Raw genomic sequence first — 19,820 nt, 5'->3', positions numbered from 1 at the left:
AGGATAGCAACATTTGCTTAAATATGCATCTTTTACCAAATCCTCCATATGTTCTGTTTTTAAGTAAAAATGTTACTAAAAACAAGCTGGAAATACAAACTCTGCCATTAGGCCCTCTGGCAGACTGCCTACGGAAAGTCCCACTGACTTCAATGTAGTCCCTCCTATAAGAAGTTATAGGATTGGGGCCTTAATTTTAAGGCATTTTTTCCCCAATTTCATTAGTGCTCCTCTCACCCTAGGCCTATCTTCTTCTCTCAGTTACAGCTGCTGGTAGTATAAAAGTTCCCCAGCAAATCTGATCATTTACCTTTGCTGCACTGTCCATTCTCCTTCTGTTGTAAGAGAGAGAGAGAGCAGTTCAGGAAAACATATCTCCATTTAAGGGGTATTTAGGATAGGGACACAGACCAATGAACTGAATCAGTATGGCAAAACCTGTTCAGTCCAGTGTCCATACTGCTTCTGGCATCACTGCCTAATGCTTCAGGGGAAAAAGAAAAACACCTTGATGTGTAATGTTGCACAGAAATATGTAAGAGCCTCTTTTCTTATTCCTGCAGACATCATTTTATGCTCTGAAGCATGACCTTTGATAACCCTAATCTTAGCATGCAGACACCAGGAAAAGGCTTGAAACTGTTATGAAACAAAAACTGTAGCAAATATTAATTGATGACATAAGTTGTGCAACTGTTTTATAGAAAGAAACGTTTCCTACCAAAGAAACTCATAGGACTCGGTCATGAGTCAGCCTATGCACCTATGCGGAGGAAGAAGGAAGCAGAAGATGCCCACTTACTCCTCTGTGTGGGCTTGCCACATGACGAGTCATAACGTGGGAAGAGCAGCCACTGCTGATCACAGCTTCCTATCCAGCCAAGCAGGCAGAGAGTGAAGGGGCATCACCAGATCAGAAGGTGCATTAGCTCCATCCCCCCTGCTACAAGGACCAGTGGAGCCACGCTAGTGCGTTGGGGAAAAGGAAGCTGTACTACGAAAAGGGATGGTGCAACTCATATCTGCTGAAGCTAGGACTTGTAGAGTCATAATCTGGTCCTTGTTTTGTTCCTGGGGCTACACAACTAGGTGCGGCCCCTTACAGAAGGCTGTGAGGTATCAGTCTAGCCCTGAGTGAGCTGTGCTGAGCAAACACTGGGACAGTAGTCTAGTCATACCTCTGTTACTATGCAGATTAGGCCTCCCACTGTGGTTTAAACAACACTGTTAGAGAAAAGATGATGATTTTTTGAATAAAATAAAGCATGCAGCATAATTTGTTTAGTAAAATAATTATCTCTGGGACTCCTGAAAGCGCTGAAAAAATTCCACTGAAGTAGACCTCTGAGAAAGACTGAGGGTGTATTGGCTGCCCAGAGAGGGGTCATGTCAGGATTGTGCCTCAGACATGATATACTATCCACATTATATTAAGTAATGGTGGTGATCTGTTAAACAAGCAGGTCAGTAGGTACCAAATATTTAGACTGCTGTCCTAACATTTGATATAACTTTTTAAAAAATGACTTTACTGAATGTGTTATGTCAACATTTCCTAGGGTAAGTAATACAACTTAGTAACGTTACAGTGATTACACAGCAAACAAGCAGCATGCTGCTTCAATAAAATTATTATAAAAAGGCGCAGTCTAATTTAAAGATCTTTAAAAAGTTTTTGGAAAGGATACGTATAAAGTGAGAAGCCTTGGGGCATGACTGGCTTTGAGAGTCAGAGACAGGAACTTTTCCAACCTCGTCTTTAACTCCGGCATCCAAGAATCCTTGAAAAGAAAAAAGAAAAAATTACAGCTGGAGTCATAGCAATTTCCAGCAGCAGGCAACACAGCCAGCATTGCAGTGAAAAGTTGTGTCTCTAATGTTATGAAAGCCAGCCTGTTTGATGAGCAGCTCATACGCATGCAAGAAAATGACAAGTCAGCTCAACAATAACACTGAAAATAAGAGCAACCATACTGGGTCAGACCAAAGGTCCATCAAGCCCAGTATCCTGTCTTCTGACAATGGCCAATGGCAGGTGCCCCAGAGGGAATGAACATAACAGGTAACCATCAAGTGATCCATGCCCTGTCACCCATTCCTGGCTTTTGACAACAGAGGCTAGGGACACCATCCCTGCCCATCTTGGCTAATAGCCATTGATGGACCTATCTTCCATGAATCTATCTAGCCCCCTTTAAAACTGTGTTATAGTATGGGCCTTCACAACACCCTCTGGCAAGGAGTTCCAGAGGTTGACAGTGCATTGCATGAAAAAAACACTTTCTTGTGTTTGTTTTAAACCTGCTACCCATTAATTTCATTTGGTGGCCCCTTGTTCTTGTATTACGAGAAGGAGTAAATAACACTTCCTTACTTACTTTCTCTATACCACTCATGATTTTGTAGATCTGTCATATCCCCCCTTAGTCACCTCTTCTCCAAGCTGAAAAGTCCCAGTGTTAGTAATCTCTTCTCATACAGAAGCCATTCTATACCCCTAATAATTTTTGTTAGCATTTTCTGAATCTTTTCCAATTCCAATATACCTTTTTTGAGATGGGGCGACCACATCTCAAAAGTGGGCATACCATGGATTTACATAGAGGTAATATGATATTTTCTGTCCTATTACCTATCCCTTTCTTGATGATTCCCAACATTTTGTTTGCTTTTTTGACTGCCGCAGCACATCGAGTGAATGATTTCAGAGAACTATCCACAATGACTCCAAGATCTCTTTCCTGAGTGGTAACAGCTAATTTAGACCCCATCATTGTATATGTATAGTTAGGAATATGTTTTCCAATGTGCATTACTTTGCATTTATCAACACTGAATTTCATCTGCCATTCTGTTGCCCAGTCACCCCATTTTGTGAGATCCTTTTTTAGCTCTTCGCAGTCTGCCTGGGACTTAACTGTCTTGAGTGGTTTTGTATCATCTGCAAATTTTGCCACCTCACTGTTTACCCCTTTCTCCAGATCGTTTATGAATACGTTAAATAGGACTGGCCCCAGTACAGATCCCTGGGGGACACCACTATTTACCTCTCTCCATTCTGAAAACTGACCATTTATACCTACCCTTTGCTTCCTATCTTTTAACCAGTTACCAATCCATGAGAGAACCTTCCCTCTTATCCCATGATTGTTTATTTTGCTTAAGAGCCTTTGGTGAGGGATCCTGTCAAAGGCTTTCTGAAAATCTAAATACACTATATCCACTGGATCCCCCTTATCCACACGCTTGTTGACTCCCTCAAAGAATTCTAGTAGATTGTATCAGAGGGGTAGCCATGTTAGTCTGCATCTGTAAAAGCAGCAAAGAATCCTGTGGCACCTTATAGACTAACCAAAACGTCTGTCTATAAGGTGCCACAGGATTCTTTGCTGCTTCTAGTAGATTGGTGAGGCATGATTTTCCTTTACAAAAAAACATGTTGACACTTCCCCAACAAATTATGTTCATCTATGTGTCTGACAATTTTGCTCTTTACAATAGTTTCAACTAATTTGCCCGGTACTGAAGTGAGGCTTATTGGTCTGTAGTTGCCAGGGTCACCTCTGGAGCCCTTTTTAAAAACTGGCATCACATTAGCTATCCTCCAGTCATTTGGTACAGAAGCTGATTTAAATGATAGGTTACAGACTACAGTTAGTAGTCCTGCAATTTCACATTTGAGTTTCTTCAGAACTCTTGGGTGAATACCATCAGGTCCTGGAGACTTATTACTGTTCAGTTTATCAATTTGTTCCAAAACCTCCTCTAATGACACCTCAATTTGGGACATTTCATTTATAATATTTTATTATTTAGTCATATATAATATTTTATTTCAATTTTAAAACAGTTACCCCAAAATAGGCATACTGAATGTGCATGGAACACAAAGCATTAAGTTGCACAAATGCAAAAAATCAGGCAAAAAAATTAAAGGCGAATAAGAAAAGTTCATTTATTTGTAATGGAACATAATGAACCATTGCTAATTCTTTAGGTTTAATGAAGGAAGCTATAGAAATCATTGTATTCATTTTTCATAGTTGACTGAATTTAAGTTTATGTTTTGTCATTAGACTATCAAGGATCATGGCCTTATATCAGTAAATCAGAATACAACAATTCTATAAGAGGTTTGGATTCCAAGAACTTGTAAGAAAACTGGACTAATCCATGAATCATCTGCTGTTTGGAATGCAGTTTTCTTTCTAACTATCTGACAGATAAATCTTCCCCTAAGCACCAGAAAACAGAGTGAATCAGAAAAAAAGGACAGCCTTTGTCTCTTAAAAATTCCATACAAACTACTCACTTCCTCAGTCATCACCCTCCATCCAATCTGGTTTCTGCTTGCTGAAAAGGTACCCAACAGGTGAACAGTTGATATTTTTCAACAAGCAGCAACAACTTCCTGAGATTTGCTGTTCTGTGTGCTTAGAGCTGGTCTTACATCTTAAGTTTCCCCTGTGTTTCACCAGGTTGGAAAGGATACAGGATTCACATTTGCCAGGTTTGCAAGTTTGAACTCAAGACAATGATGCACCATTGAATACTATATTGCCAGGTATACTGTATGTGCTTATATCCCTTTCTGCCTATTACATTTTCAATATATCTCACACCAAAGGCAACATGCAGGGGTGCTTGCTGGGTCACATAACCCCCTCAGATTGTTATGAGCAACAAGCTGCCCTTGCAGGGCTCAGAGTGAACTGATCCCATGCCCCCACAAGGAGTCCATGGCCGGGCGCTGTGTGAAATGGCATGGAGGTCTGACGCGCCCCCTTCAGCTCCTGGCCCTTCACCGCAGCTCAGCAGCCCTCTCCGAAGCTTGCTCTGCTCAGCCTGCTGCGGGGAGGAGGGCTCTGTCCTTCTCACACCACACCTCACTAGTTTTCCAGCTTGCTTGGCTCCTCTCCCTGGCAGCCAAGCCCAGGTGGGAAGTGGAGGGAGCGGGACAGAGCCATTTCTGGCAGGTGAGGGTGGCCACTCCAGGTCACTGCTTCTGTGCAGCATGTGAGAGCCCGGCTAGGGAGGCAGCGGCAGGTAACCCTAGCAGGGCAGGACGAAAACAGCAGCCCCAGACCAAGCAAGAGAGGGGACTGGAGGGTGATCACTAAAGCGTCGGGGGCAGGTTCCCTGTGTTCAGGCTGCACTGGCCCAGAGAAGTAATGCTGGAAGGTTCCTGCACCCAGAGGCAATGCACTGGGCATTCACATCCCCCCCACCATCACCTTTAAATTGTGTCCCCCAGCTCTTAACACTTACATGTTGCCTCTGCAAGCACTTCAGACAATACATTTAGTCCTTTTCAAGAACAATAGGATTCTGTTTTAAAAATATCTGGCCTCCCTCATTAACCAGACTGCTTAGTAGGTTAGTGACTCCTCCCTGTTTTTGTTTGCTTTAACTTTGGAACTGAGCAACTGACTTGAAGACATGTGAATTGTATGATTCCACAGAAGCTGAGAGTGACTAAGCGGCAAAAAAACAAAAAATAAATACAAAAAGCACAGCAGCGCAATCACACCGCTCCACTCTTCAGCAGCAATTCAGCAGCGGGTCCTTTGCTCCAGGAGGGACTGAAGGACCCGCCACTCAATTGCCGCCAAACACCCGGATGTGCCGCCCCAATAGCGGCCAGAGTGCCTCCCCTTGGTATTGGCCACCCCAAGCACCTGCTTCTTTAGCTGGTGCCTGGAGCCGGCCCTGATTGTTCCCCACAGGTAACTGCATTTCAGAGTCAAGTGGGACAGCGACCCTATTTACGAACACACCACCTGTAAAACACTTTGGGATTGTTGAGTACACAAGCCTATGTAAGTGACTGTAAAACGTTACTATCTTACTAACAGCGCTTACACTGCATCTCACCACAAATATCCTTTTTATGATTTACAATTTCTGCAGAAGGAAAAAATAAAAAGCATTATCAGACTAAACAGTACTCAGCATCCACCAACAACAAAAAATCTGTGCAAAACAAATATTTACCTGAAAGAGTTCTTTAAAGGATGGGTGGACCATGGGGTTGGGAACAAAAGGCAAAGCATAGAAGGGGAGGAATTCTGTGGTCTGGCTCAGTGCAGCCCCTTTAGTTTCCAGGTATGTTTTAAAGTGAGAAATCCTTTCATTGAAGTCAGCTTTGTCCTAGGAAACAAAGAAACAGGCATCATTATTTAGAAGACAACTTCTGTGAGTGTTTAAGGGGCTGGCAGCTGCAAACGGAGACTTAAACTCAACATCAAGCACGAATTCTCCATCCCACAGTACCTGCTGACCAAGTACAACTAAGTGCTTCTCAGTGGCCAGCCTAGGGAACAGCCCTCATTCTAGCTAGTCAGAGAGCATTTCACAGTTTCCAGAAGGAAAATGCAGAAGGGTTCTTCCATGTTAGGACCACGGAGCCAAGAGAAATAAGGAAGGGCTACTTGCTTTATGAGCAAAACAGTCTTGAGCACTTGGAGCATATTTCCGCAGGTCAAGTGCCATATCCGCATTCAGCAAGTGGAGAGGAAGTCACTACTTGATTTTAAACATGTTAAATAAGCCATCTCTCATATCTCTAGCAAGCATCTTCATTAATGATCTGGTGGATGGAGTGGATGCACCCTCAGCAAGTTTGCAGATGACACTAAACTGGGAGTAGTGGTAGATACGCTGGAGGGTAGAGATAGGATACAGAGGGTCCTAGACAAATCAGAGGACTGGGCCAAAAGAAATCTGATAAGGTTCAACAAAGACAAGCGCAGAGTCCTGCACTTAGGAAGGAAAAATCCCATGCAGTGCTACAGACTAGGAACTGAGTGGCTAGGCAGCAGTTTTGCAGAAAACGACCTAGGGGTTACAGTGAACGAGAAGCTGGATATGAGTCAGCGGTATGCCCTTGTTGCCAAGAAGGCTAACGGCATTTGGGGCTGGTTAAATAGCAGCACTGCCAGCAGATCTAGGGATGTGATCATTCCCCTCTATTTGGCATTGGTGAGGCTTCATCTGGAGTACTGTGTCCAGTTTTGGGCCCCACACTACAAGAAGGATGTGGAAAAATTGGAAAAAGTCCAGTGGAGGGCAACAAAAATGATTAGGGAGCTGGAGCACATGACTTATGAGGAGATGCTGAGGGAACTGGGATTGTTTAGTCTGCAGAGAGAAAGAATGAGGGCGAGAATTTGATACGCTGCTTCAACAACCCTGAGGGGTTCCAAAGAGGATGGGAGCCTGACTGTTTCCCAAGTGGTACCATATTGACAGAACAAAAGGAGTAAGGTCTCAGCGCAGTGGACGAGGTTTAGGTTGATATTAGGAACAACTTTTTCACTAGGAGGGTAGTGAAGCACTGGAATGGGTTAGCTAGAGAGGTGGTAGAATCTCCTTCCTTAGAGGTTTTTAAGGTCAGGATTGACAAAGCCCTGGCTGGGATGATTTAGTTGGGGATTGGACCTGCTTTGAGGAGGGGGTTGGACAAGATGACCTCCTGAGGTCCCTTCCAACCCTGATATTCTATTATTCTATGATTCATGGTATAGTAAAAGCTACACAGGAACAAAATCAATGGGTCAAAAAATCATCCTCAATATCACATGGAATATATTTTCTGGTAGATATTTATTTCATAAACTGCTTTAAAAAGCAGCATTGTGCTAAACCCAGAAGAGAGAACTGTAGATAAAAAAAAAACACCACCACATTTTTACTAACAAGCATTCTCACTTAAGTCACTAAATTACACATTAGTTAATGATAATTTTTAAAATATAAAATTTACTTTTCATGGACTTCTGGTCAGATTGGACAAAAAAAAAAAAAGACTAGTTAGTTTCCTCTGGCTGCTTGCACCACTGCAGTAGTGCGTTGTTTAGAATAGATCATACGCCCAGCCTGAGACTATTTGGGTATGTCTACACTACAATTAAACACTCATGCGGACCCATGTCAGCCGACTCAGGCACCTGGGGCTTGAATTAAAGGACTGTTTTATTGTGGTCCCAGAGTTCAGGCTCCAGCCAAAGCCCGAGTCAGCTGACACAGGCTGGTCTGGGAGTTCAACTGCAGTGTAGATATACCCTTTGCTATTTTTACATTGCTTCCAGCTGAATATATTTTAACTTCTTGGGAATATCTCTATCAGAATTAAGTGTTTTTTAAAAAACTTACATTTCGGATCAGATTTTACCTGACAGTGTCCCTTTTGTCATAATAAAGCAGAGGAAACAAGAGAGAACGCAAAGGCTCACACAATGGGACATTTATTCTAGCAGATACCAGTTCTCACCTATTAAACACTGTGGACAGCTTTGCTAACACTAGGTGGCCCATTGAAACTGACTTTTCACAACTTGATGTGCTACTTTTCTATTGTGTAGTTACTATACATTCCCCTGAAGCTATTCCCGTTATAAAGTATCAGTACTAGGGTCCAGAATACATTAATTCTGCTACATTATGGTGAGGTACTACATAGTTAAGGTTACAATCATGTTTACAATACAAATCTAGACTTTGGGCCACCCTCTAAAACCTGCACAAAAGGTTATCTGAGCCCAAAATAATAGAAATGGTAAATGAAGCTAAAAAAAGACTTTTGTCACCAAAAAAATTGAGGTGTCAATCAATCTTGAAATATGGAAGTTTGAAGTAATAAGGTATTTTTCCTGTTTGGTAGATTCTGCTCATTAATTTGATATTAATTAGTAATATAATATCTTATTGGCCTTGTAGGTTACTGAATGTTCACTGGAATAAAATAAACTCCCATGAATTCAAGGGCAAGATTTTAAAGGCAGATCTCCCTTTGAATTCTTTGGAACTTGAGAGCACTGAACACCTTATAGGATCAGGTTCAGGTGAATAATTTCACCTCCAAACTTCACTAGCTCAAACATCTGCTTTCAAGACAAACTCAAATATAGGTTGCTGTTGAAGGAATAGATTTGCCTGGGGATAACTACAGAACAATCCATCATAATCCATTTTGTTTTGCCAAACACCAAGACTGGAGAAGTTACACAAAAAAATTAAAATAAGTCCAAACTGAAAAGCAAACCTACAGGCTTGCCCACAGAGCACTTCAAGAGGTAGATGGCAAAGTGGATGTGAAGATAAAACTCCAGCTTCTGGGCAAGAGGGTCATTGTCTCGGAGTGAAGGGGAAATATGCTGCTCCCAAAGTTCAAAGAAAACTTTCTGATCTCCATCTTCAAATGCAGTAAGCAGATCCTTCTGCAAAGGAGAAGAGAGTTCATTCAACCCCACATATAGATGGGCAACATTTACAAAAGTACCTGACTTAAGAGCTTAAGTTCCATTTTCAAAAGTACTTAAATCTCTTAGCTGTTTTTGAAAATTTTACCCAAAGCCTCTCCCAATTCACCAGTTACAGACTAATTACATTAACCATATTTCAACCTATACCAACACTCTGCTTCTTCTTCATCTTCTTTCCACAATCATCCACAGTTGAGAGGCCTTGACATTATTTCTGTTGTCCTACCTCACTCAAAAAAAAAAAAAGAAAAAAGAAAAATCACACCTTAAAATCTCTCTGTAAGATGGATATGAAACTCGGCCAACTTTCACTCACTCCTCATCATTTAGCCTTCCCCTTTCCTCCTCTAACTATGATTAGTGAGCAAGAAAATAATACGGGGGGTACAGGAAGAAACAGTCGATCCAGACTTATCAGTTTATCCACATCTTCATAATAATGAGGTAGAGTCCCAGGAGCAGAGGGAGGACATAATTCCTGTGCATATTTTAATAAGTTAACAAGAAGTATGTATTTATTTTGTTTTGTAAAGTGTGCCTATTTCATATTCTAGAGCACATTTACATATAACATTATACAGAAACATTCAGAACATTTCAAAATGTTCATGATAACATCCTCCTAACCAAACAAAAATAACAACTTTGTAACAACCCACTCCTACCCTCCTCAACAACTTGGGACATAACATGACCATCAAGGCCTGCAGCCAGACCATAGTGTCTAGTGATTTTGGGTGCCTCAACTTTGGGCGTCCTATTTGACTCATCTTAAAGAAGCCTGGTTTTATGAAAATGGGAGTTCAGTAGTGGAACAGGGCAAAAAGCAGATGTTTTGATTCGCTGGCAAATCCAAAAATACAGGAAAGCCGTTCAGTTTTGGTCAAACCAAAAGTAAACATTTTCTAAATATTGAAACAAATTGTTTTGAGTCACACAAAACATTTACACAAAACTGAAATGTTTTAATTTCGGCCATTTAAAAATATTAAAAAGAGAATTTTGAAACAAAAAGTCATTTTGAACTGAAAAAAATCTAAACATTTTGATTTTTCCAGAATTTTTTTTTTAAAAAATACCAAAATAATTTGACGAAATTGACTGGAATTCGTGAAACGTTTAGGTGTTGCTGACTTGTCATTATTTGGTGAACAAAAGTTTTGTATGAAAAGTTTCGTCCAGCTCTACTCAGCACCATCTGAAAATCAGACCCTTCCAATGAGCGTCAATCTGGAAACCCAGAAAGTGAGCCATCCAAATTCATGAGTCGCATTTGAAAATTTAGAGCTTGGGTTCTGTAGGATTGTGATTACTGAGGAGATGAATTTGAGCTGAGGTCCTTTCACTGAAAATACCCTACTATCAGCCTACTCCTGTTTAAACCAAAAGTTAGCGTAAGAATTTCAGATTATTTCAACTCATGTAATGGTTCTGATCATTAGCTAGTCAAACCAAATATAAAAGATTTTTACCTGGATAATCAAAGCTTTTGAATCTCTCAAGAAACCACCTGCTGTTTTAGGTAATGGCTTCCCTTTTATTTTACATTCCTTTGTAAATGTTTTCACTGTATCTTCAAACTCTGTGAAATCTAAATACTAAAGACACAAGAACACACACAGATAAACTCTAAGCTTTTTAATGTTTAAAACAGTGACCAATGAATAGACAAACTTATTTAAAGGTTTGCTACAAAGCTTTACTATAATCGGTTGATTTTTTTAAATCAAGAAAAGCAACTAATATCCAGTATGCAACATTTTTTTTTAAACTTGATTGAACAGATAGTCACATAACTTTCTTGTAATTAACACTTTCTGAGAGTAGCATCATCTACAGGTAATGGGACTTCTACCATCAGGACAGTCAGACAAATGCTGTGGCTGAATTTAAAAAAATCTGATAATTTTACCATCACTTAACTTATCTTAACCAAACCACGTTCTTCACGGCAAGCTGCAAAGGTCCAGAAAGATTTCTCCCTCCTCCATCCAAAATGTACAAAACTAGCCACATTACAGGGTTTGGGGGAGGTTTGCCTGCCTCTGAAGTATCAGCAAAGCTAGAAGCAGGACACAAACTTGGGTGGACCAACAATCTAGTCCGTCCAACTATGGCAAATCCCGTGTTTGGCTTTACCATTTCATGAGAAATTCATAAAGTACAAATATAGACTAAAAACTGATGGTATGAAAGTGCAAAAAGAGAGAAACCAAATCCCAAGAGTGGAGCCTCTGTCACCAGAGTAAGGAGAAAAGATATGTCAATTACGTGATGAAGCAAGCTGTATGTACTGTGTGTGGCACAGCGCTAAACAGGTGACTGTATCACAGCAAAGCCTTAACTTAAAACTAATTTAAAGAAGAAAATTCTTATCTGTGTTATTGATACTGAGATGATTAAATTTGAAATAATGTATGTTGATGTTTCACTATTCATGCTGTTTTCTTGTTTGTTACATTTTGGATATACCTCAATCCTGTAAAGAGTTACACAAGTTATTCAACTTCATACACTACAAATAGTACCACTGAAGGCAATGGCACTAACCACAGTGCATAATGTTAAGCATATATTTTAACTCTTTGTAGGAGCAGAGCCCTAGGTTAGGCAATAACAGGGGACTGGTACATTTCACTTTCTAATTCTCAGGTACTAGTATATTTGGTCTGTGAGTCTAACATCAGCGGAAAGCATTAAACAAATGCTTTTCACTGTTTATTTTAAAATTTTCATTAACACAATTCTATTTACATTATGTTTTTCAAAGCCTTTTTAAAATAAGACCTTTTGGGTCCAAAGTTAGTTGATCGTGTTCCTTTAACTAAGCTCCTGATTTTGCAATGAGCTCCATGCAGGCAGTGCCCCATCAGTGGGACTCCATGCAGCCGCAAGCATCTGCCCACATAAAGTAATGGCAAGATCAATGGCTGACAGTTACAAATTTGCCCCTTCTCCCATTCCTAAGTGCAGGCACCAGATGATTTCCTCTTTTCTATTCCATGGTAAACATCTACCTCTTTCACCAATCCAAGTAACTCGGCTTCATAAGCGAGGACGTCTCCCATCATTAAAGGTTACTGCTGAGTCTCACTGAAGAAAGACCTACAAAGTCATCAAAACACAAAGAATTATTAGCACCACTGTTATCCATCATTCACACGTTATCTATCAGAGTGTTTCCCAAACAGTGGGTCCCGGCTCAGTGCTTCGCCATAAGGTTCTAGATGGGTTGGCAGGCCCAATGCAGAGGGGAGGCCCCAGGAAATGGGGTTTGGGGAGACAGTTCCAACTCTTCATCAATCATCAGGAAGCAGAGGCTGCTGTCTCCTGGGGTTTGGCCTGGCTCCCCACTCCAGGCATTGAGACCTGGTACACAGGGTTGCAGTGCCGCTGATTTGGCTCAGCCAAACCTGAATGTCACTGAGACCTTGTGTGCCAGGTCCCAAAAGCCAAGAACAAGGAACTGTCACCATGGGCTGAGTGCAGGGTAGGCTTGTTCTCCAACCAACCAATCCACCAACCACCACCCCACAGCCTCCCTTCTGGACCAGGCCATGATTAGGATTGTGGTAATGGATTGGAGGATGATGCTGTGGCAGGGGTGCTGCAACAATTTTTATAGTGGGAGTTCTAACAGCCACTGAACCAAACTATAAACCCTGTACATAATGGAAACCACTTCAAGCCAGGTGGTGTTGCAGCACCCCCCACACCGCTAGTTCCAGCATCTATGTACTTTGGATGGCCTGGCAGTGCCCCATCAGCAAGGCGAGGAGGCAGCAAAGGGGAAGAAATAGGATGCTAGCCTCTGATTTTTGCCCCCTGGGTGGGTTACATAAAAAGACAAAGTACAGTTAGTGGGTCACCTTAGTAAAAAGTTTGGGAACACTGGTCCATCATATCTCCAGTAATGCTCCAAAAAGGAATTCTGTAAATATATCTTCTTGGTGCTCCATATTTCAGCCCCAATCCTGCAAAGATCCAGCTAGCCAGTCTCCTTGGAGACCCTACCCATTGACTCAAACTCTAACAGGGAGTTTCGCAAGGGAGTTCTCCAGGTGAAGGAGGAGCAAATACAGGACCCTTGGGGTAAGTGGCTGCCTGTAGTGTGTGTTTTTGTTCGAGGTTACTTGCTGTGTGCTGACCTTATGTTTGTCTGTTTGTTTGAAGGACCATGTGCTGTGCTGGCAGTTAGAAGCTGTGAGCTTCGAAGTAAGGTTTGAAAGCTAGAAGCCTCTGTTAATTGGCTGAGCCTCAGTCAGTGGGCGGGGCTATCAAGAAGGCCAGGGCTTTATAAAGCAGTGCAGGGAGCTTTGTGAACAGGGCTGTTAACAGGGAGTTTCGCAAGGGAGTTGGGAAGGGGGCAAGGTTCACTTGCTGTTCTTTAAAACCTGTAAATTAAACTACATTCAAAATTTCTTGATTTAAACAATACTCCTTCATTAACTAGGTAGCTGTAGGAAAGAATGCAGGCAGAAGCCCAGCAGCAGAGTGGAGGCTACCCAGTTAATTGTGCTGAGTGCAGCATGTATTGATTACCTGCCCTATTCTGTGCAAGGAGCTCCTGGCCCTCAGAGACCACATACGGACTTTGGAGGACAGAGTGGTGGAACTGGAGGAGCTAAGGGGGGCAGAGAGATATGCTGATGAGGCTTTCCGGGAGACTGGAGAATTGTCCCACCTCCGGTCAGATAGCCCCTGAGCTGTTGAGGGGATGAAAGGTCTAGGGAAGTAGAGCAGTCAACGGGAGCAGAGGAAAACTTTCCCATAGTTGGGACCCTCCTTCCGGATGGTGTTGGGGTATCCTCTCACACTGAGGTAACCTCTCCGGGGGAGGGAACTCCAGTCACTAGGAAAAGGCAGGTGTTAGTAATGGGAGATTCAATCATTAGAAACATAGATCGCTGGGTTTGTGATGACCAGGAGAACCGTATGGTGACTTGCCTGCCTGGTGCGAAGGTTGCGGATCTCTCAAGGCATCTAGATAGACTTATGTGTAGCGCTGGGGAGGAGCTGGTGGTTGTGGTACATGTAGGTATCAGTGACATAGGGAAGGGTAGGAGAGACGTCCTGGAGGCCAAATTTAGGCTGCCACGGAAGGGATTGAAATCCAGGACCTCTAAGGTGGCATTCTCAGAAATGCTCCCAATTCCACGCACAGGGCCAGGTAGGCAAGCAGAGCTTCAGAGTCTCAATGCGTGGATGAGACGATGGTGTAGGGAGGAGGGGTTTAGATTCACCAGGAACTGGGGAAACTTTTGGAATGGGGCAGCCTATACAGGAGAGATGGGCTCCACTTAAACCAAAGTGGAACCAGACAGCTGGCACTTAACATTAAAAAGGTTGCAGAGCAGTTTTTAAACTAAGCGATGGGGGAAAGCCGACTGCTGCAGAGGAGCACGTGGATCGGACAGAAACTTTTCTTAGAGGAGAGTTTATTAATCAAGATTCTCTAGGTTTTAGTCAGGAGGAAAGGATGGAAGAGGATAATCTAGGGGCCAGATCAGAAGAGAAACATTCACATAATAAAGAATCGGCCACATCAGAAAAGGGCAGACAAATAAACAGTGACAATTTTTAAAAGTGCTTGTATATAAATGCTATAAGTCTAAATAATAAGATGGGTGAACTAGAGTGCCTTGTTATAAAGGAGGATATTGATATAATAGGTATCACAGAAATCTGGTGGACTGAGGACAATCAATGGGACACAATCATTCCAGAGTACAAAATATACTGGAAGGACAGAACAGGTCGCATGGCGAGGTGGGGCAGGAATGACGACAGTAATTTCATGCTCTAATAAGACTATAACATTAGGGATCTATTATTGACCACCTGACCAGGACAGTGATAGTGACAACAAAATGCTAAGGGAAATTAAAGAGACTATCAACATTAAGAACTCAATAACAGTGGGGGATTTCAACTATCTCCATATTGACTAGGAACATGTCACCTCAGGACAAAATGCAGAGACAAAATTTCTTTATACTTTAAACGATTGCTTCTTGGAGCAGCTGGTAAGGGAATCCACAAGGGGAGAGGCAACTCTCGACTTAGTCCTGCGTGGAACGCAGGAGCTGGTCCAAGAGTTAACAATAACAGGACCGCTTGGAAATAGCAACCATAATGTAACAACATTTAACATCCCTGTGGTGGGAAGAACACTTCAACAGCCCAACACTGTGACATTTAACTTCAGAAAGGGGAACTATGCAAAAATGAGAGGGTTAGTTAAACAGAAATTAACAGGTATGGTGACCAAAGTGAAATCCTTGCAAGCTGCATGGACGCTTTTCAAAGACACCATAATAGAGGCTCAACTTAAATGTACCCCAAATTAAAAAACACAGTAAAAGAAATAAAAAAGAACGACTGTGGCTTAACAACCATGTAAAAGAAGCAGTAAGAGATAAAAAGGCATATTTTAAAAAGTGGAAGTCAAATCCTAGTGAGGTAAATAGAAAAGAGCATAAACACTGCCAAATTAACTGTAAAAATGTAATAAGAAAAGCCAAAGAGGAGTTTGAAGAACAGCTAGCCAAAAACTCCAAAGGTGGTGGTAAAATGTTTTTTTAAGTACATCAGAAGCAGGAAGCCTGCTAAACAACCAGTGGGGCCCCTGGACAATTGAGATCCAAAAGGAGTGCTTAAAGACCATAAAGTCATTGCAGAGAAACTAAATGGATTCTTTCCTTCAGTCTTCACAGCTGAGGATGTTAGGGAGATTCCCAAACCTGAGCTGGCTTTTGTAGGCGACAAATCTGAGGAACTGTCATAGATTGAGGTGTCACTAGAGGAGGTTTTGGAATTAATTGATAAACTTAACAGTAACAAGTCACCAGGACCAGATGGCATGCACTCAAGAGTTCTGAAAGAACTCAAATTTGAAGTTGCAGAACTATTAAATATGGTTTGTAACCTGTCCTTTAAATCGGCATCTGTACCCAGTGACTGGAAGATAGCTAATGTAACGCCAGTATTTTAAAAGGGCTCTAGAGGTGATCCCAGCAATTACAGACCGGTAAGTCTAATGTCAGTACCGGACAAATTAGTTGAAACAATAGTAAAGAATAAAACTGTCAGACACACAGAAGAACATAAATTGTTGGGCAAAAGTCAACATGGTTTCTGTAAAGGGAAATCATGTCTTACTAATCTATTAGAGTTCTTTGAAGTGAAGGGTCAACAAACATGGTGGACAGAGATCCAGTGGACATAGGTACTTAAAATTTCCAAGAAAGCCTTTGACATTCAGGTCCCCTCACCAAAGGCCTCTTATTAAATTTAAGTTGTCATGGATAAGGAGGGAGTCCTTCATGATGAAACACTGTTAAAAGCAGAAATAAGTACAGGAATATAATGTAAATCCAGAATGGAGAGGAATAAGCGTATCCCCCGGGTCATCTTGGGACCAATCCTATCAATCTTAAGTTCATAAATTCTGCAGAAAGGGGTAAACGTGAGGCTGCAAATGTATGCGATGAATAAAGCTGCTCAAAAAGTTAAGACCAAAAGCAGATGTGAAACTTCAAAAGATCTCACAAACTAAGTGATTGGGCAACAAAATGGCAAATGAAACTTAATGTGATAAAGAAATAATGCACTGAAAGAATAACCCGCAAATATACAACAAAGGACTAATTTAGCTACACGAATCAGGAAAAAGATCTGATCATTCGTGACAAGTTCCTGAAGACATCCAGGTGTGTGCCATGTGAGGCAAAAAAGCAAACGCAGAGATCCAGGAATCATTTAAAAGGGATAGAAAATAAGATGAGGTACTAATTAGCCCTTTAATACTAAAACTCCATGGTACTGCCACATCTTAAACATGCGAACAGGTGATCACCATCTCAAAAAAAGCATATACTGGCATAAAGGTTCAAGAGGCAACTAAAATATATTGAGAAGGTCTGATGAGGAGAGAAAAGAAGCTCAGGACTTTCAGCTGGAAAAGGAGACTAAGGGGGTATAAGAGTCTATAAACATGAGTTGATCAGAAAAGAAAAAGGAAGTATTATTACTTGCCGATAAACAAGACAGGGCCACCAAAGAATTAAGGGCAGTAGTTAAACAAAAAGAAAGTTCTTGCTCAGACATGCAATCAACGTGTGGAACTCCTCGCCGAGGACCGTTTAAGGCTGAGTACTATAACAGGAGGTTAATAAGACAATATTAAATTCAGGAGGTAATCCATTAATGGCATACCAGATGGGTAAGGAATCGGTGCCCACGCCCTGTTGTCAAGGGTGCGAGATGATGGCAGAATACAGATCACTGATCAATTACCTGTTAAAGAATTCACCTCCCTTGGGCACCTGGCCCTGGTCCACGTGGTAAGCAGGATACGGGTGTAGACGGACCTTGCGTACGGCAAACCTTTCTATGTCTATTAAATGAGCCAGCTCCACAAGTCACGGGTCATGCGGCTAGTGGTCTTGCAGTCTGGAGGGCCTAAATCTTCATCAAGAACCTCACCATAAAACAAGAGATCAGTTTACACCAGCACAGCAAGCGTTCAACTGCATACTGGAAACTAGCAGGTTCAAACCAACAACACCACACAACATAGACTCATAGACCACATAGGTCAGACCTGGATCCAATATGATTGCATACAGTCGACCCGCCTGCACAGAGGCAGCCACAAAACTAACCAACATAGCACATTATATAAACAACCACTATAACCACATGACTGAGTTATTGAAATCCGTCAATAATGTGATTGAAGACCTCAAGCTGCAAGAGAATCAAGCACCAGCAACCGCTACCCAGTGCCTCCACGCTGCAGAGAGCGAAAACCTCCTAGGCCCTCGCCAATCCCGCCTGGAGAAAATTCTTCCACGACCCCAAGATATGCGATTCACTAAACCCTGAGCATGTGGGGCAAGACCTCACCAGCTAGCACCCAAGAAGAGAATTCTTGCAAGAACTTCAGTTCCATCCATCTCAACATCCCCTCACAGACCATTTGAGCAGACTTATCTGCCGATAAATCCAAGATCAATCTGCCCAAATTAAACTACCCACAATAACAATCCTCCAATATACTATCAAGCTTAACTTAAAGCCAGATAAGTCTTTTGCCCCACCTACTTCCCTCGAAGCTGTTCCAAAACTCACTCCCTACATGGTTATGAAACCTCGTTCTAATTCAGTCTAAACTCCTAATATCCATTGTACCTCCATACCTTGTGCCTACATTATACAAAGTAAATAATCCTCTCTCCCTAACTGTTAATCTCCCCCTGAAATTATATAGAGCAAGCATATCCCCCGAGCCTCCTTTGGCCAGGCAAACAAGCCAAGCTCTTGAGCTCCTTCAAAGGCAAGATTTTCCATCCCTCGGACATACTAGAGCCCGTCTCTGAACCTGTTCCAGTTTGAATTCCATCTCTTAAACATGGGACACCAGAACTGCACACAATATTCCAGTGGGTCTCACACCCTGCCCGTTTAAATAACAAGCAAAACTAAACCACCCCTCTCCTTGCTGGAAATACCGTCCGCTGAATCTCTAAAACGCGCATTTGCCTTTTTAACAGCCATATCACATTGGCGGCTCATAGTCACCCTGACTACAACCAAGACCCAGGACTTCTCCCTCCTCCGTCGCTTCCAACTATGCAGTCCCCACGTATATCAAAATTCTATTATTTAATCTAGTGCATGACCTTTGCACTTTGCAGATTATAATATTCATCAATTACTATACCAGGTACAAGGGCCAGATCTCCGAAAGTTCCCGTCCTCTCCGTGTTAGCAATACCCCCAGCTCGTGTCACTCGCAAAACTTTATATAGCACATTCCTGCCTTTGTGCCAGCATAACAAAAAAGTTAAATAAGATCGTCCAAAATGATACATTGAGGGACTCCACAGATAACCTCCCTTCCAAGCCCTGACATTCCCCTCAGTACGCCCGCTGGAGTCCCCCCGTTAACCAGTCCTTATCCACCTTACTAAGCTTTCATATCATCCCCGATCTTTTCCAATATAACTAACAGTTCCCCATGCCGGAACCGTCAAAGCCCTTACTGAAATCGATACGGGTAAATTAAATCTACCGCATTTCCTTGTCCTAAGTAATGCCGTCCACCTCTCCAAAGAAGAGAGCAGCTGTTGTTGGCAACATCACTAACCTTAAGAATCCATGTTGCAAATCGTCCCAAATTACCGAAACAATGTCTTAACTACTTTCTCCCTAAAAATTTTTTCCAAAGACCTTACACACTACCAGACGTTCAAGCTAACAGGCCGATAACACGATCACTTTTATCCCTTTCTTAAAAAATATGAACTACGTTAGCAATTCTCCAGTCCGTACGGTAGCAACCCGATTTACCGATTGCTAAAAATCTCACTACACGGGCTCGCAATTTCACGCCCAGTTCCTTTAATACCTCACGGAGGAGATTGTCCGGCCCTCCGATTTGTCCCATTAAGCTGTTCAAGTTTGGCCTCCTAACCACTCAGAATGCGGAATATCCACCTCCAATCACATCCCGTGAATCATCCCTCCATCATCCTAAACTCTCACTAGTCT

General features: G+C 42.0%; 1 protein-coding gene across 3 annotated transcripts in view; it reads right to left on the bottom strand.

The window, feature by feature from the left end:
- ARMC9 (armadillo repeat containing 9) overlaps window positions 1-19,820 on the bottom strand; it is a 134,315-nt gene that overhangs the window by 101,706 nt on the left and 12,789 nt on the right. For 2 of the 3 annotated variants that reach the window (XM_075068343.1, XM_032777252.2), the window contains exons 2-7: window positions 12,281-12,368; window positions 10,736-10,861; window positions 9,048-9,218; window positions 5,995-6,150; window positions 1,689-1,781; window positions 311-335 (exon numbers count right to left, since the gene is read on the bottom strand). In XM_075068343.1, coding sequence (XP_074924444.1) covers window positions 311-335; window positions 1,689-1,781; window positions 5,995-6,150; window positions 9,048-9,218; window positions 10,736-10,861; window positions 12,281-12,334 — 625 coding nt within the window. In that variant the 5' untranslated portion in view covers window positions 12,335-12,368. Of the gene's footprint in view, window positions 1-310; window positions 336-1,688; window positions 1,782-5,994; window positions 6,151-9,047; window positions 9,219-10,735; window positions 10,862-12,280; window positions 12,369-13,132; window positions 15,307-19,820 lie in introns of those variants that run through there. The other variant, XM_075068342.1, reaches the window with a different exon arrangement.

This window comes from Chelonoidis abingdonii, chromosome 8, assembly GCF_003597395.2.
Source record: "Chelonoidis abingdonii isolate Lonesome George chromosome 8, CheloAbing_2.0, whole genome shotgun sequence".
NCBI classification, from domain to species: Eukaryota; Metazoa; Chordata; order Testudines; family Testudinidae; genus Chelonoidis; species Chelonoidis abingdonii.
The sequence above is the reverse complement of the archived record's forward strand: the minus strand, read 5'-3'. Positions and strand labels throughout refer to the sequence as shown.